At 44.2% G+C, this 22,272-nt stretch overlaps 1 protein-coding gene across 1 annotated transcript in view; it reads right to left on the bottom strand.

Moving 5' to 3' along the window:
• LOC310791413 (uncharacterized protein) overlaps positions 1-22,272 on the bottom strand; it is a gene marked incomplete at its 5' end in the record, with an annotated part of 39,126 nt that overhangs the window by 12,863 nt on the left and 3,991 nt on the right. Inside the window, 19 exons of the mRNA XM_083653109.1 lie at positions 167-4,975; positions 5,229-5,333; positions 5,424-5,592; positions 5,901-6,010; positions 6,382-6,432; positions 6,910-7,043; positions 8,354-8,477; positions 9,900-10,006; positions 13,920-14,070; positions 14,186-14,277; positions 15,032-15,149; positions 15,354-15,469; positions 15,832-16,123; positions 16,794-16,907; positions 18,157-18,279; positions 18,901-19,053; positions 19,238-19,417; positions 20,307-20,417; positions 21,574-21,711. Coding sequence (XP_083509235.1) covers positions 167-4,975; positions 5,229-5,333; positions 5,424-5,592; positions 5,901-6,010; positions 6,382-6,432; positions 6,910-7,043; positions 8,354-8,477; positions 9,900-10,006; positions 13,920-14,070; positions 14,186-14,277; positions 15,032-15,149; positions 15,354-15,469; positions 15,832-16,123; positions 16,794-16,907; positions 18,157-18,279; positions 18,901-19,053; positions 19,238-19,417; positions 20,307-20,417; positions 21,574-21,711 — 7,197 coding nt within the window. The remainder of the gene's footprint in view (positions 1-166; positions 4,976-5,228; positions 5,334-5,423; positions 5,593-5,900; positions 6,011-6,381; positions 6,433-6,909; positions 7,044-8,353; positions 8,478-9,899; positions 10,007-13,919; positions 14,071-14,185; positions 14,278-15,031; positions 15,150-15,353; positions 15,470-15,831; positions 16,124-16,793; positions 16,908-18,156; positions 18,280-18,900; positions 19,054-19,237; positions 19,418-20,306; positions 20,418-21,573; positions 21,712-22,272) is intronic.

Genomic DNA, 22,272 nt, shown 5'->3' on the forward strand with positions numbered 1-22,272 from the left:
ATTTCATTTCACTTTCGACACTTCTCAACTGCTCCACAAGGAGAGTCTTATCTTGTGATTCTCTATCCAGAACTAATAGCCACTCTTTCTCAGAATCCTGTAGAATTTGTTCTATCTTTTGAATGTCTGCTTTCAATCCAGAGATTTCTTCATCTTTGACACTAACCTCAGCTTGAAGAATCTCCTTCTCGGACATCACTTTCTCCACAATTTCATTCATGGTGCTGGACTGCTGCACCATCTGAAGCTGCAGCTCCCCCTGTGTTGCCCGTATCTGTTGGCCATGTCTTCTTTCCAGCTCATCCTTCCCTTCAACCAGTTTTTTAAGTTCCTGTTGCAAATGTGTCTTTTCATTACTGACAACGTTCAGATGCTCTTGGTGCTCTTCCATCGACAAACTAATCTCCTCATTTAGCCTCTTATTTTGATCCTCCAATCTCTGCATTTCTGAAACCAACTGAGCTGTGTGTTTAGCTTGGCCTGTGTACTGACTGTTGATTGCATGTAGGGCCATCTCTCTCTGCTCGAGGTTTTCTGTCAGTGCATTCATCTGTGCCACCACTTGGAGATGCTGTGATTTCAGGCTTTCTATTTCCACGGTCAGCAATGACACACTTGATTGATGGGTAGCAAAATCTTCTTCCTTTTCCTTTGAAAGACTGGAGTTCAGGTCTTTGGTTTTCTGAAGCTTTTGATGGATCGCAGATAGTTCATTTCTCAGTGTTTGTATAGTCACCTCTGCAGTCTGAAATGCGCTGGTGTTGTCACTCAGTAACTTACTGAGGCTGGACACCTCATCAGTCCTTTGGGACAACTCCTTTCTGACATCTTGCAACTCCTCTAAGTGAACTGCATATTTATCTTGGAGATGGTTGAAGGCACTTTGCTTCTCTTCTGCTGACTTGCAGAGGCCTGCAGACTCAGTGGACACTGACCGAATCTGACTCTGTAGCTGCGATACCAACTCTGCACTTTCCACGAACTGAGTCTTGAAGAGCACAGCCTCATCTGCTCTCCTCTGCATATCCTGAAGGGATTTTGACTGGTCCAAAAGAGCTGCCTCCTTTTCTTCTAAGGCCTTTTTCAGTGCTGTCATTTCAGATGTCTGTATTTGGAGGGTGGTGTTGAGCTTTGTGACAGCCTCTTGAAGGTGTGAAAGCTGCTCTTTCATGCTCTCACTCTCTGCCTCTTTGGCTTCCAGTTTTGAATTGAGATTTCCAATGGCTGCTGATGAAGTCCTCTGAGATTCGAGGCTTAACTGCTCCTTTTCCTTCAAAGTCTCTTTCAATATGGATGACTCAGAAGTAAGAGTGTCGACTTGACCTCTGAGCTTAAAGACAGAATCTTCGAGCTCTGAAACTTGTGTTCCTAAACGGACATTATCATCAACTTTCTGTTTCAGCTGCAACTCTTGCTCAGCAATCCAACTGTTAAGTTCCTTGGTCTTTTCCATGGCATTATTCAATTCTCTATGGAGCTCTGCGATTGAGTCAAGCTGGCTTTTGGTACTCTCCGTTTCTGAAGAAACTTTCTCCTGGAGAAAACTAAGCTCTCTGTCGGTCTGTTGCAACAACACATCTTTATCTTGAAGACACTGCTCAAGAGTCCGAACTTTACTCTGTAACTGTGTGATGACCTCTGTCTGTTGGCTCGTCTGACCCACAAACTCCAGAGACTTCGCCTGTAACTGCTGGATGAACTTCTCCCGCTGTTTCTGGGAGACATCTTTTTCTTGTACTGTCAAACTAAGCCTTTCCTTCTCTGAGCATGCTGCTTTCAGTTCTTCTGTCAAATTAGACACCTGGTTGTCCCTATCACAGACTGCCGTCCTAACATTTGTCATTTCTTCAATTGCTTTGGACTGCTCCATCACCAATTTCTGAAGTTCAGATTTTAATCTCATGTTCTGCTCATTCAGTGCTTGAAGATTATCTCCAAGATCAACTACCTCAGCTTTCCTCTGGTCGTCCTCCTGCATCAGTTGACTATTTTCAGCATGAAGTTTCTCCACAGTAGCCTTTAGGTTGGTCATTTCAACCTCCATCTCTGCAGCATTCTCATTCATGGCGCCAAGCTGACTGCTGAGTGACATCACAGATTCGTTCCGTTTATTCAGCTCATCTTTGTGGTTTTGAAACTCATTTGTTATATCTCGTACGGTTTGGGCCTTTCGCTCTATCTGCTGCTGCAGCTCCAAGCACTCCTCCCTGAGTGACGCCGTCTCGCCCTGCATCTTCAATACGAGTTCTTTCTGTAGCATGACTTCATTCTGATAAAAGCTACATTCCTCTGTTTTCTGCTGAAACATGGAGTCCTTCTCCATTAGCCCTGACTTGAGGACAGATCCTTGTTCCTGAAGAAGAGATAACGTATCCTGAAGTTCCACCAGTTGGGCTTGCTGGGCTTCCATGTGGGAACATTGTTCTGACACGGTCTTTTCTTTCTCAACTATGGACATGCTGAGTTGATTCACTTGTGCATTCAAGCCGTCAACGTGCTGTTGTAAACCCGCAACTTGGTCTTCTGTCTCTCTTAATGTTTTTAATAAATTAGTACATTCAGTTGTTTTCGCAAGCAAACTAGCTGAATTTGATTGTTTGATTTGCTCGTGGACCTTGTTCAAGTCATCTGTTGTCATGGTAAGCTCCTCTTTGTCTTTCATGAGGCTCTCAATTATTTTGCGATTTTCTGAGTGTTGAATTTCAAGCCCAGAAAGTTTTTCTTGGAGTAAACTCATCTCAGCAGTTAGTCCAGAAATTGACTCAACCTTCTGTGCCAACTCTTCTCGTAGTCTCTGATTATCTCCTGTTAAACTGTTAATCTTCATGCTAAAATTGGAGTTCTGTTCAAGAGACACCTTAACCCTTCCATCAAGGTCAGATGCAACCTGTATTTGCTGAGCAAGCTCCTTCTCTCTGATTTCGTAAGCAGCGCGTAAATGCTGGTTTTGCTCAGTGACTGCCTGGATGTGGCTGTGTAAGCTAACAATATCTGTGTGCCTCTGCTCTAGCTCCTGTTTTATTTTGGCATTCTCTGTGCCATAGTTCTCCAAACTTGTTTTCAGCTCTGCCCTTTCAGATTCCAGCTTTATGGCATTGTCCTCCATGACACCGAGTTGGCTGCTCAGAGACGTAACAGTCTTGTTTTTGTCATTTAGCTCATCATTGTGTTTTTCATATTGCTGCGTCACATTTTTAACCATTTCGTCTCTCTCTTCGATTTGCTGGCGAAGCTGTGAGCATTCTCCATGAAGGGATTCCGCCTCAGCCTGCAGCTTTGACGTAACACTTGTCTGCTCATTCTGTAAACTGTGACACTCCTCTTGTTTCCGTTTCAAGATGACATCCTTCTCCATTAGCTCAGCTTTCAGGGTGCACTCCTGTTCTCGAAGCAGAGACACAGATTCCTCAAGTTGCATTTTCTGACTTTGCTGGGTCTCCGTTTCTGCTCTAAGATCAGCAACAGTCTGCTCTTTTTCGTCCATGTTCTGCTGGAACTGCTCAACCTGGGAAATCACGCTTTGCACTTGTTCTTGTAGTCGTGCCACTTCCTCCTCCTTCTCCCTGAGCAACTGGTTAAGATGACTACATTCGTTGATTTTTTCCAGTAGTGTTTCTGAGTTTGACTGTGTGCTTTGTTCAAGGACTCGATTTAGTTCATTGGTTCGAGCACTCAGGTCCTCCTTCTCTTTTTGTAGCCCTTCAATGATTTTGACATTTTCTGAATGCTGCGTTTCAGATGTGGATATTTTGGTTTGCAGGGATTCCCTCTCAACTGTAAGTTCTGAAATAAATTTCATACTTTCAGTTACTTTCAGTTCAAGTCTTTCATTCTCTTTTGTGAGGACTTTTATGTTTTCGTTAAGTTGTTCCACATGCTGCTTTTGTGACGCAAGCTCCCCATTCAACTGCTTGAGCTTCTCTTGCAGTTTCTGTTTCATAGTCTCCAAGTTTTTTAAGGTGAGCTTGAGTTTGGAGATCTTTTCAGATTTACGTTCAGATTCTTCCCCCAACTTGTCCTTTTTTGAATCCTGGACTTGCAATTCAGTGCTGAATTTTTGCTTCTCAACCTCAGCCTGTTTATGAATGGTCTTTAGCTGGTCCTCCAACGACGCTACGGTTTCTAATTTTTCTTGCATCACCTTTTTGATAGTTTCCTGACTCTGTACTTGCTCCTCTAACTGTTTGGACAATGTCTGTACATCATCGCTATATTTCGCCACCTCTGCCAGGAGCTTGTTCTGTTCTTCTTTGAAGGATTTTAGCTCTTTCTCATGGGTCTGTTCTTTCTCATGAAGCTGTTGCTGTAGTTTCTCATTGATGGCATCTTTGTCCTTGAGCTGCAAGAGAAGTCCCTCTGACTCCTGCTGTCGTTTATGGGTGGATAATGCCATCTGCTCCTTCAGTGAGGAGATCTGCGTTTCACATGCAGAGAGATGATTACGCTGGCTCGCTGTCTGTTTCTGGATCTCCCCTCGGAGGTCCTGGATCGCTTTCTTATCCTCATCCGCCTGCTTTGTCAGGTCTTCCACCTCAGCCAATTTAGACTCCCTTCCCTCTTTGGCCTCGATCAATTCTGCTTCTGTATCCTTGAGCTTTTCCAACAAATCCGTGATCTTGTTATTCAGGCCTTGCTGGTCTGAATCCTGAGAGTCTCGGATAATCGTTGCTTCCCGCTCTGTCTTAATCAGGGCACTTTCAGTACGAACCAGTTCCTCCTGCTTGATCTTGATCTCCTGCTTCAGCATGGTGATCTGCTCCGCATATTCCACCATGTTACCAGAGAGGGTTGATATTTCCTTCTCCTTGTCCAGCAGGAGATCTTTGAGACTATCAATCTCCCGCTCGCAGCTTTGAAGGTCATGGATGAGCTGGGCCCGTTCTTCCAAGTGGGTCGTGTTCAATTTGTCCAGCTCCTCGTTTGTCTGATCCAGCTCGCTTTGTAAAGTTTCTATGGTGACTTCTTGCTTTTGTGTCTGCAAATTTTGGAATGACAGGAGAGAGAGAACAAAGAGAAGATTAAATATCACTTGAGGTTGGAGACTTTTTTTTTTACATCATTAATACAGATCATTAATATAGAAATAAGTTACAAAAGACAATCTTGTAGCAATTTCTTATCACAGTATGGATATTAATTGTAGCCAATGTATGCAACATAGTAAAATGATTGAAATACTGATATAGTTTGAAACATTTATACATATATTTTAAAGCATTAAAACACACCTTCTCTTTCAGCACAGTGAGTTTTTGTGTGAGGTCAACAAACTCCGTCTTCAATTCAGAGCATTGTTTCTCAGAGGAACTGCATTTGTTGGAAACGTCCGTGAGCTGAAAGATGGCAACATTTATTACAATTAAGCTTATTGAATTATTAACTGTGGTAGGAGGAGCAAATGAAAAGGAGCCAAAAGCACTTACAGTATGCTCAGTCTGAAGGAGCTTCTCAGACACATCTTTGCACTGGATCTCTTTCTCACTCAAAGATTCTCGGAGGCTGTTGATGAGCTCGAGTTTCTCAGAGGTCTTGGCCAACGTGTTCTCCTTCTCAATGAGTGAGCTTTCCAGGCACTCCTGTGTGTCACTCAGTCTAAACAAAATACCAATTCAATTAAATTGCGTTTAAACGCTTCAAAAATACCACTTTATTACGATATTTTTATAAGCCTTTGAAGCCAAATTATTTCAAAAACAATTCGTCAAAGTAGACAGAGGTATTGCATATTTCAAATGTATCAAAAGTTTTGAATACAGAGTTGAAATGTTCTAACCTTCATTGAAAGCATGTAACTTTAAAGAGGGAAAGATGTATAGTCCCTAAACATCTCATTTCAATCATGATGATTATTCATTTCAACGTAATTATGTAATTACTGTGTGAGTGAAATATTATCATACCCTTTGAGCTGTTCGTTGAGACTGGTAACCAGCAGCTGATGTTTCTCTGCATCTCTGCTCTGCTGAATTCGGACACTGGTGAGCTGGCTCTGTAGTCTCTCTGACTCGTTCTGTAGCGGCAGAGAGGAGGAAGGACCACAATGGGAAGATTAAACTCTCAACGCAATGGAGCAAGTTCTTCTCACTGCACACAGATGGAGATGAAAGTAGACCCCTTGGGTTATGATCACTTTCCCCTCAGTGTCCGGCCAGAAAGTATCTTTTATGCGCTCCCTTTAGGATGGTCACACAGTTCAGCGACAAAGTATAATTCACCACACCCAGTGAATTTTGCGACGGAGCAATGCTCTTGCTTAAAACATTATTTGCAAGACATAAACAACATTATGTGTTTAGATTTAAGATTAAAACAAGCACACCAAACCATTAGCCTTCACCGCCAGAGGTGCTCTCTGTAGCGCACACGGACACACACACACACCTGAGAGACCCAACATGGCCGCCCATCTTCTACATCAACATCAAACGTCACCTGTGTTAGAAGGGTTTGTTACAAAATCCTAGTCCTCGGGAGAGGGGGGAAACATGCAATTCACTGGATTATCAAAAACTTGCAATTCAAACCATCCACAATAGACCCTTTTCACGGGGGCCATTTTGTGTAAAAAAGGCAGGGTAAACACAGGTGCAAGCAAAACACTATTAAGGGTTTCCATTTTATGATTGGAAGTTGGAAACCCTCATTAGTGTTTTGCTTGCACCTGTGTTTTCCCTGCCTTTTTGACACAAAATGACCTGCGTGAAAAGGGTCCAATTGCAGGGACACCAAAAGAAGTTGAAAGGAATGGCAAAAAAATATTAAAAAGGCTTTGTGTGTTTGCATAAAGGAAGTCAATCTATTGACTACAATTGCAGTTTTCTCAGTAGAACTATATAAAACGAGATTTGACAAGTTAGACATAGACATGGGGTGTTGTGGGCTGGGGTGGGCAGCAGGGGGCAGACTTACCTGGAGTGTCTCGATGCGAGCCTGCAGCTGCAGCCGATCCTCCAGATCGTGACAGCGCTCCTCCAGGCCCAGGATCTGCTCCTGCAGCTGGTTCCTCTCCAGCTCCAGTTCCTCAACGACGGACCGCAAGCCATCTGCAGGACAAAGAAGGGATGGCGGGGATGGAGGGGCGTCATAGAGGCAATATAAATGAATTCATGAACGCCTGTGGGCACGTGAGGTCAGTTAGCAAAGTCACTTATTCATTATTGTAATGATGCAACTAGGAAAATTGTGGGCGAAAGGCTTGAGAACAGACAAAACATTGAATAGCAAAGATAGTCATCATTGATACAGTATGTAGTCTGAGGAATGAATGAATGAATTAAACACAAAGTATGAAATGCAATCCCAAGCCTATAGGAAACAGCAACCAAAACACACAGCCATGTTATGTTCACAAATCCCCCTCCCCCCCACAATAGAGAGCCAAAGTGAACGTCACTTCCTGCTTCAGCATGGTACCAGTGATTTTCATCCACCATTTATTTTCCCATGGATATTTAGTAAAATCAGAATCATAAAGACTTTAAAATGGTTCTAAAAATAGTTTTACTTGTTCAAACCAAATGTTTCAGCTATATTTAGAAACCGGAGAGACCACATAACATTTCAATCGGACAAAAAAAACTAAACATCAAAAGAATACTTTCTTTAAATCCACATTTTCTTTAAATGTTTTGATCAGAGTGAAATGTGGAAAATAAATGGGAAAATAAATGGCGGATGAAAATCTCTGGTACCACGCTGAAGCAGGAAGTGACGTTGACTTTGGCTCTCTAGCTCCCACAGATGGTTTTATAGCTAGCAGCACCCTAAATGACTGTCGCACAACGCAAGGAGATGAGAGGGAAAGAAGCAAAGGATCAGGGCATGCAAACAATAAAAAAACAAACACTTACCACAGATGGCGAGTAGCTTTCCACCTACATTTATACGAGCTCACAAGAGTTCAGTGCATTCTAAACCCAACAAAGCCAAATACTAGCCAGCTCAAACCAACATGCACGTGTCCAAACTGAATGAAAAGTGCAAACCAATGGGTGTGTATGAGTTGATCTGAGATCAGTTGACCCAGAGTAGTTGTTGTTGTTGCTCATTGGGGGTGAGCTTCATTTAGCTTGCCATTTGAAAATGTGACCCAGTAGATGAGTTCCAAAAGTAGACACAAAGGCGAGCTAATCCAAGCTACATTTGAAACAAATCTCGTCTTATATTCACAACTTCAGTTGGTTAGAAAAGGACAAAAACAACCAACAACCACAATCCCACACTGAAATAAAAACAAGCAGCGGAGTGTTATGTCGAGAACAACAAAATGTCAAAACCCAACGACAACTTAAAACGTCTCAAAATGAGGATGACCATGTGCATGCTAGTGTAAACTGTCTAGCTGGTCTCACACCTGTGTCAGGAGTACTGAACTCGGGCCACCAACCTCCCATGTTCTCCCCCTCCATCGGGGTCGTGCTCTCCGAGGCGCTGCGGAGGTCCTGGTACTGTGTCTGCCCGTCAAACTCAAAGTCCTCCTGGAAGTGGGATACACTTGTTTCAAGCAGGACAGTGCCACGTTCAGGGTGGGGATTTGGTCATTTTAGGGGCAAGGCCATTTGGCCTTCCACGTCGCAATTTCATTTAAGGGCACAAGGCCACATGGCAGGGCACAAAGGCCATTGCTGACATCGTGAAGCTGGATTTTTCTGAAATGCGTGTTAAAATGAGCCAATTACACCTCCTTTGCATAGGCTACATTAAACTGAGACCACTGATGCTTTTAAAGCAACTGACAGTAGCAGGCTGCTAGCAGGGCACTGCCAACGTAGCCTTAGGGCTCTCAGGGCATCATGGCCAGTGATGGGCAATGGCGGCCTCCATGGTTTCTGTGTAATTCCCACCCTGGCAAGGTTACATAGCCTGGGTAAAGCCAGCCTCCACGTGACCTCTATGTACCATCAGTCACAAACTTACGTTACAGGCATAGTCTGTGACATCACGTTGAAGGCTGGGTTCACCCAGGCTACACGTTACATAGTGCCAATTGCTTCCTGTTAAAAGCCCCAGTAAACATGACAAATTATCTTAATTAATACTAATTAATCTTAATCTTAATTAATCTGTGTCTCACCCAATTCCCATTCTTCCCAATATGGCTTAATAGTGATGGGAGGATGTGCTTATCTCATAATGCGATTCGATGCATGATACGGGGTTCACAATTTGATACGGCCACAATACGATGTACTAAATAAAAGTTCAATGAGGCCATTTACACCTGGCGTTAACATGGGTTCCTGTGATCAGATTGCAATCAGATTGTGTTTTATCACTTGAAATGCCAGGTGTAAACACCCCGAAAACGCATTGAAGGAGGATTGCAATCTGATCGGACAAACCACCTCCGGAGGTGGTCAGAGATGCATTGTGTACACATTGAACACAAGTGTAAATGCAATGTGTCCTCTCAATCTGGATACAGCAACTTTATGCGGATTGAGAGGACAACCATTTCTGCAATCAGATTGCAGAAAAAGCATGTTAACGCCAGGTGTAAATGGAATCAGGCTGAAGTGATAAAATACAATCTGATTGCAATCTGATGGCAGAAAACGCATGTTAACGCCAGGTGTAAATGGCCTCAATGACAACAAAGTGCGACTGTGCAGAACTGCTTATTTCTGAGCTACATCTTTTTCCCCTTGGCTTGCTAGAATGTAAACACACACAAAAAAGTAATTTACAAAGTGCAAATAATAGTATTTCCATAGAGATCTGCCATCTCATTTGTGATTACCACAGCAAAAGCTAATAGCTTTGATTTGTAGCTAACATCACAATTCACTTTTCTACCCCCACGATTGATATTTGATACTTCATCACATCTCTAGATATACTGTCAATGGGTGGAACCCTAGTAGAAGAACCACAGTAATAATGACCGTCTGTCCAGTTACCTGCAGGCTGCGCTGGGCGGGAGCTGCCAGCTTCTTGGCCCTGTGTTGGCTCAGCCCGCGGGCCTGGGACAGCTCCTCCTCCAACTCCTGCTGCCGGCTGGCCAGCGCTGGATCGGAGCAGCCAGGAAAGAACCAGTCATCCTCAATCAGTTTTGTGCCACAGGGGAACGGGAAGGTTGGGTTTTTGGATCGCAGATGTATTTATGGGTGGGGTTTGAGAGAGGGGGGGGGGCAGTAGGAGGGGGTTGGAATGAGGAGGGGAAGAATGAAGAATGAAGGAAGAGTTGCATCGAAGAAAGGATGACAGAGATGAGGAGAGAGGATGGCAAGAGTGAAGGGATAGGCGACGTTGGTTGTGGTGAAGACAAGGTAGATAGGCAGGAAAGCACTGACTCTCAACAACACTACACATCAACTTTGAGAGACAAATGATTGAATCAACAGGGGAAGAGAGAGCAAGAGAACAGGCAGATTGTGAAAAGAGAGAGAGAGTAGGAATGGAGGAAGAGAGACGTAAAGGCACTCCACACTCTATATATTATCTTTATATTTGGGCACTCCTGTATATATACATGAGGGGTGTGTATGATGTGTACATGTAGATGGGTCGAGACTTTCCAAAAGCAGCATACTGGTCAGAGCCATGCACACCTGAACTGCATTGCAAGGGAAAATAGGCAGCATTCAAACAGGTGGGAGATGGGGAGTAACGGGGCTGTGAGAGGGAGGGCGAGGGCTATATATTCATGAATAAATCATATATACAAGGCAAACACTTCGCCACAATCTTCAATGGAGAGATCAGACAAACAGTCATTTAATCTGAAAGTGCACAGGGAGAGATTTGAGGGCAATCTTGCAGTGCGTTAAATTTGGATTTGTTTTTCGGTCATTTAGCAGCATAGGGTGCAAGCAGGGAAATGCCAAATGGATTAAGCGACAGCGGGGCAAAATATGTTCCCATCCGTTTTGTGACAACAGGCAGATATTGGTGTGTAGGGGAGGGGGGAGGGGAGGGGAGGCGGAGCTCAAAGCAAAGGGGCGGGGCAGGAAAGGAAAGGATTTCAGCGGGTTAGGCTTAGGTGTGTAGTGGTCAGTATAGGTAGAGCCATATGAAATCAGTTTTATTTTTTTTGTCCAAATTCAGTTTTATTTTCCCCCCAAATTCCGTTTGCAATTGTTTTTTCTCAAGGGGAAAACTAAGTTGTGAGGTGCAGTAAGGGTCCAACGTAAGGCCGACCCCCCCTCTCAAAACACCCCAATCGAAAACGGGATAATTTCTCTAGGCCCATTTTACAATTATGAAATCATTTAGGTTACTACGATCATTAGATCTACCGTACTTCTTCTTTTGATAATTAGGCCTACTTTTATCAATTTCAGACAAATTATGGAAAATTCTGCAATATTCCATGTTTTACAGTTGATTCCATTTTTATTACCAAATTCCATGATTCCGTCCGTTTTTTCCTTTTTTGCAGAAATCATATGGCTCTAGTATAGGTAAGATCAAAACAAGCTGTGCAAGCAGAGATGGGCTCTATTCAAAAGAGTGTTATAACAGTATGTTATAGAACATGCAACATAACTGACAAATATACAATCTGTAGTACAATTATGTACAACGGGGTATGAAGCAGAGTAGAGCCAATTCCGAGAAGATGATCATTCATTTCAATAATACAAAACATCAGAATTGAATCAATGGTTGAGATTGTTGCCAGCTCTCCAGCTCACCAACACTGACCACGACAGGCGTTAATAACAGAGGAGACATGAGTTGCAAATTAGTTGCACCGCCACCAAAACGGTTCATCTTTCAGTTCTACTATCTTGGAAGTAGAATCCCTCTGGTTTCCAGAGTGTTTTCCTCCATGTGTGTGTGTGCGCCTGTGAATGCCACTCAAGGGAGAGATAGCAACGCAATGCAGTAGAAAGGTGTCAAATCAAGGACGTCCAGTGCAGAAACCCAAAGCGTTGTTATTCAATCTTTCAAAAAGTGAGAGCAGCTGATAAAATTAAATTTGACATTCATCGGTTTCACTATGATGAAAGTTGTCAGAATTTTGATCAGATATGGGCTTTTTCTTTCTTTCACAAAACGAATGGCGACATGAATTGAACCAAACAGTCAAATTACCCCTTTGTCTCGGAACTGATGCTGCATTCAAGTACACCTTGTACACTCCTACTCGCACTTATGGCTTATAGCACATGCAAGTGCTTTTGTTTGGAGAGAACGTTACAGACCCTGTAACAAATAAATAGTCGTTTTATTTTTGGTGCTGCAGCATCATAACGAGGAGTAAATTGGGCCGGTATCTGATGCTTAAATTAATATATTAGCCACGCCTTTTTGTATATAGTCAACATGTTTTTAGACATCTGTTATATAAATAAACTCAATGGTTGATTGTTGATGAGTTAGGCTCATTACTGTATCTGTAGTCCATTGAGGCATGCTTGTGATAAAGGGTTATATAAATAAATGGAGTGAAGTTCAATACACTCCTGCACTCCTAGCCTATATGTATTTTTTTAAATCTTCGCTTTTATGTCGCTGTATTTAATCACATAACACTAGGCATAGACCCTCTACGATTGATAGTAGTCACCTTATGCAGAAGAGACCGTCTGGCTTGAGAGACTAACAGGAAGTGTAAATACAATCGGAGGTTTTTAAACTTCCTGTGACTCATAAACCTAGTCTGACTCATAATGTGAGTCAAACTAGGTTTGACCAGGTGAGTCAGACTAGTTTTGAGCAGGTAAAACAGCCGCCGTTTTGAACAGGAAGTCGTGGTACAATGGGTCAAGTGGGCGGGGCTACATAAGGTGACTATTAGTCAGGCTGACCGCTTTGAAGGGGTTACACATGTTAGTCCTCGTCCCAGGGTTAGTACAAATATAGCCATCCCGCCACCATAGAAACATGAAAATGTTATTTGAATAAATTGGATGTATTATTCCAAAAATGTACTGGCTTTTAGTGTGGTCACATAAGAAATCAAGGAAAGGTAAGAAGGGACTGTAAGAGAGGGAGAAAAGGACGGAGGAAGGGATGGAAATGATGAACTACAACAATCAGAGGAGGGCGCGGACTGGAGAAACAAAATGGCCGACTTTAAAGCACAGGCCGCGTCACTGCACTGCCTGTAGTTTACCCGTGGCAAAGGCAAGTCAGGGAAACTGCAGACGGTACAGTGAGTCGGACCTGCACTGGAGGGTTGGGGAGGAGCCTGCATGCACAAAACTGATGGGAAACTGTTCTGCGTGGCTGCCCCCATCCCTGCAGCAGGGGCTGGAGGGAGGGGGGGCGTGTGTGGGCTGCCCCCATCCCTGGAGCAGGGGCTGGAGAGAGGGGGGAGGTGGGGATGGGGGGCTGCCCCCACCCGCTGGAGCAGGGGGTGGGGGCTGACTGACGTCCAGGAGATGGGAGGCAGCGCAGGGCCGACCAAACGCTCCCAGGAGACAACGGTGAGGATGGGGCAACAAAAAAAACAATAGTCATGCGTAGACAACAGAGGACATGTTGCAAATTAAAGACAAACTGTAATCTTGCATCTGCGTCTTACAGGACAAAGAAATAAATGCACTGCAGCCCCACCTAGGGGGGGATTAGGAGAAAATAACATGGGAGTTATGACATAAACCGATGAGATTTTTCTCAGTTCATGAATGACAAAACATAAAGGGTTAAATGTAGAACACACAAAAAGAAAGGAGGTGTGCCGCTAGCAATTGGGATGGCCTCTCTTTGTCCAATGGGATGGGAGGAAATGTGGAGTTGGGATTGGCCCGAAAGTCACAGGCACTAAATATCAGTCTTTCAAAAGACAAACTTCCAAGTTTCATTTTAAAAATTAATGAGAAAATTCTCTTCTTCCAAAGTTGTCATGTTATTTGCTGAATTCTGGCCCTGATTAATTCACTCTACCTAGTTGCAATAAGCCACTTGAGCGAGTCGATGTATTTCTCCTTGGTCATTTTGTGTTTGTCACCCTCTAGCGGTGGCCTTACCCTCTCTCTCCTCCTCCATGTGGCTCATGCGGAGCACCATGGCGGCCTTCTCCTCTCTGGCGCGGTCCCTGGCGCTCACCGCCTCAGCTACCATGTCCTGCCACTCCAGCACCTGGCTCTGGGTGTCGTCAGCGCTGCCGGACTCGCTCGGCTGTGGCCGGAGGGAGGGAGGGGAGGGGAGGGGAGGGACAGCAGAACGATAAGCTTCCCAGTGTGGCATCTCATCGGCTGTACACTGACCGAGCTAAAGGATTTGGACCCCCGACCTGAGAGGCAGCTCGCTTGGTGACTTGCTCCAGGTCGGCTTGCATTGTCCTCTGTTGTTCTTCGTACACCACCAGCTTAGCCTCCAGTACATCTAGCAGCGAACATCAGATGCACAATGTTGAAGACAAATACAATCATTTTGGGTCCGAAGCTACGAGCATGCACAACCACAAAGACAAATATCATTTCATAAAAACATGTGTGACTGAGTAAAACCTTTTAAATAAACTAGGGATGCACGATATATCGGCAATCATATCGGTATCGGCCGATGTTGGTCATTTTTAAAGAAAACGATCATATCGGTATCGGTCAGATGTTGCAATGTTAATATAGATTATCATTATCAGCCAAATTCTTCACATTGATATGAAATAATGCAGTAAATCTATGATTTATGGGCTTTTCCAAAGGCTTTGCAAATAAAGAAATGCATAACTTTTTCAAATTCAGTGTTAACATGTGTTTTTCAGTATGTACAAAATGTGATGATCATAAAAATGTGGTTTTATACAGATCATATCGACATCGGTAAATATCGGTTATCGGCCATAACAGCAATGTTAATATCGGTTATCGGCATCGGCCAAAATTTTCATATCGGTGCATCCCTAAAATAAACATTACACATTGAAATGTAGAGGGCGAAAAGTATGCTGGCTAAGAGGTAGCTAGCATTAATGCTGGTGTATTTGCAAAGGCTTTCAAACAGCAACCACTCATGTTTAGCTGTGGTACCACTCATGTCTAGCAATACCGCTCATGTCTAGCTGTGGTACCGCTCATGTCTAGCTGTGGTACCGCTCATGTCTAGCTGTGGTACCACTCGTGTTTAGCTGTGGTACCGTTCTTGGCTTTGAGGTCATCATATTGCTCCAGTTTCCAGAGGCTCTCCTCTCTCTCCTCCTCCAGCTCCGTGATGTGGCTCCGCAGGGCCGTCAGGTCAGGCAGAGCACCTCCAGCCTAAGACGAACAAGGTCAGCTTATTTTAAATGGGTCTAAATGCCTATTTTTAATAGCTGACTCTGTATACAATTGCATTATGACTCTGTGCTTTCAGATTGTGACGACCCTCCCGCTCCAATTGGGCCAGTGATGTGTGATGATTTGACTGGAATGTGCAAACCTTAGGCAGGACAAAAATGTCTCAAAAGTTGGACATCTCACCTGGCTTTTCTTCAACTCGTCCTCCAGGTGTCTGATTCGAGATTTGGACCAGGCTTTCATTTTCAGGAATTTGCCCTCTGATTTGTTGGCCTCCTCCGTTTTCTGCTTTGCTTGAGCTGCACAACAAAAGGGGAACAAAGAAATTGTCTGATGACAATGATGAAAAAAACGTGATACCCAAGTATACAGATGAATAAATGACCACCAAAACTTTATAAAGAGATTCCATAAAATGTTCAAATAAAGGGTTGTCAACAAAAACAACTTGTTGGCTGGCTGAAAAAAAAAAAAAAGATGGACATAAGTTGAGAATTTCTATCTGTATTCTCCTCCATAGAACTCCTTCAAAGTTTCAGGCCAGTATTCAAATGCAACTAACTGCTGATCAACTAACTGCCGACATTAATTGTTGTTTTCCGAGGAGCAATCAAGACTGAATAATCAATAAAAGAGACAGATGATGCGAGAGGAGACCCACCTTCCAGCTGGGCCAGCCTTTGGACGGAGGCTGAATCAGTGGGCACGTTTCCACCTCCTGAGGCTTGCTGGTTGGCAGGAGGTGCCCTCCTCAGCTCCTCCAGCTGCCCCAGGAGGTCCTGCTGGCTTTGGGCCATCTGTGCCTGATGCTGCTCGGTCACTCGCTTCACCTCCGCCTGCTGCTTCTCCATCAGGTCGCGGAGTTGCGCCCGCATCACGTGCTTCTCCGCCTCCAGCTTGGACTCCAGGCTCTCTCGCTCCACCTGTAGCCGGCGCGCCCGCTCCATTAACTCCTGTAGGAAGGGGGGAGATGAAGAGGTGAAACCACAAAATGAGATTGACTTGATATTAAAAGGACGATATGAAAATTGTATTTTCACGTCACGATTATCCTTGTCCAAAATAACGTGATTAACTAATGATATCGCGATAATCATAAAAATGTGATTAAAACTCTTTAAATAATGGTACGTAACTAAAGCATACTGGAATCACTCTGCCTTACATGTTGTTAAGAAACAAATATTGGAGGTGTTGGCCCCCAGGGCAGATACCTTCCTCTGGCAGGTTCTGCAGGTGGAAACCTCAGCTTTCTGTTGTTCCTTATTTTTGAACCTATATTTCCACACATCTGATTTAACTTCAACTTCTTAGTGAGCCAAGTCAGAGAGCTTTTTCAAGACACTCGTGACGATATTCATTCTCATGTGACGATATTCATGATTATACGATTGAAAATTCACGACGATACAATTATCTTGAGTGTTTATTATCGCGATAGACGATAATAACTTATATTGTCCCACCTCTAATTAGAAGAGTGAAAGACTTGCTATTATACACATAAAGGGCAGATAGTCTCTTTAGGCGTGAGTAAGAGTACAACACATGACCACGAAACATGCACCAAGAGGACAGGAGTGGTTAAGCTGGAGAAAGGAGCGAGAGGATGCACTGCCTGACCTTTATCTGCTGGTCTCTGCCATCCACCTCTCCCTGGAGAACGTCAATGACCTGGGTTTTACCCAGCAGCACCTCCTCCTTCTCATGCAGCTTCTGTTTCAGAGCCTTCAGAAGCTGAGGAGGATAGGAAAACATATACGCTCAACTTTTAACAGTGCAAGCAACACAATGAACCTTCTGTGTAAAGGCCTAAACATGGTCGTCCGTCCGCCTCGAATTGGAGCCGTCTCGCCGTCTGGCGGCGCCAGCGAGCCCTACATGCTCGGACGCCACTACGCCCTCCCTCCTCCCACCCTCCCTCCTCCTGTGGAAGCTCCGTGAGAAAATGGCGGAGATTGTGTGCCAGGCAGTCTGAATGAAATTGAATGTAACGTTCCCAATTCTATGTATTAAATTCTAAAAAACGACGCTCAACATTTGGGAAGGCTAAGCCACACAACTAGTTTGTTATAATCTAACATCATGCTTTGAAAGGCGACTTTACGACGATGAGCCAGGGCAACGGCCAATCACAACTCTCCTGCAGCTGACGTCACGCACGTACCGTCGCCGTGAAGTCACATTTTGGAGCAGCCCCCGTCAGCCGACGGGGCCCCCTCCCCGTAGGACGGCGCTCCACCCGCCGTCATACGGGGAGGGCGGGGCGAGGCTCTGATGGACGACCATGTTTAGGCCTTTACACGTGGTGCACTGCAAAAACCTCAACACTATCACACACATCCAATGATACTAAATGTGCTACATGCCATGTAACAATGTTTTTAAATGCTATGCTGGCACATACAGTAGTAATTTTACTGTGTGGCAAACTTTAGAATTTGCTTTTAGTTGAATTCAACCCTTGTGCTGCAGTTAAAGTACAGGTGGAATAAGCATCTCTTTGCCCACATATGGCCAAGGCAAGTGACCAAGTAGGGGATAATAAAAATAAATAAAAAATAATGAATGACTAAAGGATGCCCATACTGTCGCCAATGATAAACAATTCTCCAGTTTGCGGTTAGACCTGAAATACATCAATCCTATCACTTAAATGTTATGTTAAATTGAATTTGTGGGATTTGGAATCAAGTCTATTTCAGCAACAGTTTCATAATTATCACGAGCAGAATCTGATCAATTGTTACTTCAGAATCAGCTTTATGAGTATTTTAGTATGTAGTATGTACAGATACAAGGAATTGGACTCCGGTTTGCTTTTGCTACTTGCCCCAAGGCCTATCTGCCCAACATATTTCACAGATATCCAAGCACGTTTTGGAGAGAACCTGCTGACAGAAACTAAAGGGAGGAAACATAGCCTCCTTGGCAGTGGTGTGTCCTTCTCTAATAATGAGCCATCACGTCACAGTGTTGTGACTACCTGCTCTAAATCAGCGCTGGCATCAGACTTTGCCGCCAGCTTGAAGAGCTCCTGCTCGTGCATCTGGTTGACCTCCATCAGCTGGTTATCCTTCTGGAGAATGATGTCTTTGAACGTCTGGATCTGAAACAAACAGAGTAAGCATTTGCTGTGTAGACCAGACTGTTAATCACCTGATCAAGCGGCAAGACAGCGCCACCTTTTGGGGGGAAATAGCGCCTTCACATAACGGGAAGAACTGGAAAATGCTGAAAAGCTACTGTGTAGCAGGTTGTAATACAAGTACTGTAAATACACAAATCCAGATCTCCGGTTCCCCGTCCTTCCTGGAAAAGGAAAGGATCCAAAAAGGAGATCTTTATGGCTTCAAGCTATCCGGAGACAAGATGAGGAGGGGAAGCTACAGACCAGACTAATCAAGGTTGTGCCCCCGAATAACGCAACGTTAATTTATTAAGGTATCGCGAACGCTCAGGTTCAGGCAAGGTAGCAAAATAATTACTAGACATGTCTATAAAACAAATGTTTGTTTAACATGAAATTAATTCAAAATTCTCAGCTAACACGTCAAAAAATGACATTAACATCTATTGGATCTGAGGTTTTCTATTCCACAAGAGCGAACGTGGCCAAGATGCTTTGCGAAGAACCCGTCAGGTCTATGTAGACAAACGATGGATGAATGCAGACATGTCAAATAGATAAGCTATTGTGTAACATTTGAGGAGTGCGTTGGAAACATACGTTCTGCTTGTACATGTTCTCCTTCTGATTGTACTGGTCCTTCTCTGTGGCCAGAAGCTCTTTGAGGCTGTCGGCCTGCTCCTTAAGCAAACTGTAGCGCTCCTCTGCTTCTCCGACCTTCTTGGTGAGGCTCTGGAGCAGCTCCTCCGCAGCCTGGACAGGTACAGATCAGAACATCAATGAGTGGATTGATAATATACATCAAACAAAGGTGGATAGATACACAGCAACAATGTATCACTCCCAACCTGGGTTGAACTTAAATGCCTGGGTCAGTTGGTAACATCTGAATTGGAATGCAACACTGCGTGTATGTGGTGAAGTATTGTGGAATCACACCCACGGTCTTGAGAAGTCTGACCTGGTGTTGTGGTGCAGGTGCGATGGGTTGATCTCCTGCGATGCCTGTTTGCAAGTGGACAATGTAGGCCTCTTTCTCCGCCAGCTTCCGGTCCTTCTCGGTCAACATAGTGTCCATCTCCTCACCGCGCTTCTGTTGTGCCTCCACCTCCTTCCTCTAGGAGAAGCAGGAGTCAGCCACACGGTTAGAGAGAAACATGCACATTCCAGCACAGAAGAAGAAGAAGAAGAAGAAGAAGAAGAAGAAGAAGAAGAAGAAGAAGAAGAAGAAGAAGAAGAAGAAGAAGAAGAAGAAGAAGAAGAAGAAGAAGAAGAAGAAGAAGAAGAAGAAGAAGAAGAAGAAGAAGAAGAAGAAGAAGAAGAAGAAGAAGAATCAGCCTGTCAATGGATACCTGAGGAAATTAGAGCTATGCACCACAGGATATTGAACCTCTCAAACCGTGCTGCTATGCAGAAAAAGCTATTGAAACACCTGTTTGCCTGAGGGCACCTTGAAGAAGATCCTGTGCTAAACCCATTCCTGAAATACCTACAGAGAGGACATCTGCCCTCCTTATCCATGTGTAACCGAGGTGAATCAGCGCGGATTCCTCGTGAGTCCCGAGTGGTAGCGAGTGGATTGGTTAAACTCACTCCCCAGTATAAAGGCATGTTAATCAGCTCCGCCAAGGGAGCTAGCTCTCTTGGTGGAGTGGTTAGTGTCTTTGACTCGCAAGTCGAAGGTCGGCGGTTCGTACCCACCCCTGGACAAGCCCTTAACATGGGTTGCTCCAAGTACCACCTACACAACGCCATTACACCTGTACTATCAGCTGTCTAGAAAAACACAGGACATGGAAAGTGTTGCTTATACTTAAAAAGATGTAATGCAATGCTACACTATGAGGTTGAGTTCTGTGCGTGATTCACTGAACCCATATTGAAATCTGTAACTCAGTTGAATTTTACTTGACACCGTTTCAACATCATGCTTGGGGGGCAATAGCTTATACGGGAGACAGGTCTATCTCCATTTGCTATGAGGGGTAGACATGAAGAAGCGGTACCTTGTTTTCCAGTTCCCCCTCTCGTTGTGCAAGCTGCTGCTCCAGTTCCTCTACCTTCTTCTTCAGTAGGACAATTTTCCCCCGACTGGCGTGCTCACCATCTGCTGCCCCCTAAGGAGGAATCACACAACAACAACAACGCTATAAAACTCATATTGTACCTGTGTGTTCTTACATTTTGGAGAACACATGTCCTCACAAGGATATAAAGCTGGGGAAGATCCTGCAAAATGAGGACATTTTACCAGTCATCACTTCTACAGGGGGCTTCTTTAGGGTCAGGGCTTGGGTTTAGAGTTAAGTTTAAGATTAGATTAAATCCTCATTCCCTCAGCTACCTTCACTCATTCACAGCAGTCATTATTCTGAATGTTTGTCGCTGATATTTCTGGCTTCTCTAGGGTATGGTTAACCTTGCTTGCAAGATGGATAACCTCACGAGATCAAAAGAGATTCTCTCGACGTAATCTATCTTGTCATGCACAGGCAGTTAAGATGATTGGCCGAACCATGACCGGCTCGACGAATCAGCGGCAGCCTTAGGCGGGCTTTCTGTGTGACGCACATGGTCTTTGTAGTTCTTTTCACTCGTCAACATGGCTGCCGCCGTGGAAGTGACAGGCAGTCTGAATGAAATTGAATGTAACGTTCCCAATTCTATGTATTAAATTCTAAAAAACGACCCTCAACATTTGGGAAGGCTAAGCCACACAACTAGTTTGTTATAATCGAACCTCATGCTTCGAAGGCAACTTTACGACGATGAGGACGGTGTCGGACTCAATCAGTCTTACATGCACAGGCCATGCACCTTCCTCCGGTCGCAAACATGACGTCAGAGGCATGGCGATCTGATTGGTTGAAGTTAACACGCACCAGCGGTGATAGACAGATGGGTCATCCAATCACCTGCCAATTAGCTTGGAAAAAGTGCCCGCCTCCGTCAGCGGGTCGGGTTACTACATTCCCAGATCGACTGGTTTAGTGAAATGTAATGTGGAGCTAAACCGTCCATCTGGCAGCGTCAGGTTAGGGTATGGTTACCCCTTGACTTTTTTCCTCATTATGTTTGATTGTGTTTCTATCATGGGCACATTTTGACTTAAGGCTAATGTCGACCAGCTCCGGAACAGATGTGGTACGGCTCTGGTACGGCTGCGAACAGACCCACACTGATGTAATCTGTCAGACGTATCCGACAGGAAATGAATGTAGTTAGTGAAGGTCCTCACAGGTACATTCATACAAACGTGTGTCTTCTCTGTACCTTCCTGCTGTGGGTGGGGGTATCCTGGCCCCCCTGTTGTCTCTTCAGCTCCTCCAGCTGTGCGCTCAGCGAGGTCACCTTGGCCTTGTTCTGCAGACGCACCTTGGACAGCTTGGCCTCACAAGCCTCCTTCTCCACCTGAGGAACAGACAACACTCTCTTCACCTCCAGTTCCAATAGTTAGCGTGTCGTTCCCACTGCTGCTTAGTGCACTGACAGTGCTTAACTATGAGGAACTCAGAGGAGATGCTGCTGGGAAGAGCACTTCAGCAGCGTGAGGTGTGTTATGGAGGTGAGAATTTCCCCATGAGACTTTTAGAAGAATACACAAATATAACCTCGTCATTAAAGACAGATGTGTCACAGAGAAGAACTTCATACTTTCTAATAAGGTCAGAACAACCCAAAATCTGTGCATCTGGTCTAAAAAAAATACTATGTTTTTTTATGCATTATGGCGTGTTCTTTATAATAACAGTGTCCAAAAAGCTAAAAACTCCTATATCACTTTCATGGACCCACTTCAGTACAATGTCAGTTGATTTGATGCCACAATGCAATGTAAAATAGGGCAAGCTTCATCAACGTGAAACACTAGAAAATATTTAAGACGATACCATGATTCATTTAGTTTCATTTCTTTATCATTTCTCCAAGAGATTCACCCACTGTTAAGCTCTCTCTAAGCACCGTCTCTCT

The sequence above is a fragment of the Poromitra crassiceps genome, assembly GCF_964638095.1.
Source record: "Poromitra crassiceps genome assembly, chromosome: 16".
NCBI lineage: Eukaryota > Metazoa > Chordata > Actinopteri > Beryciformes > Melamphaidae > Poromitra > Poromitra crassiceps.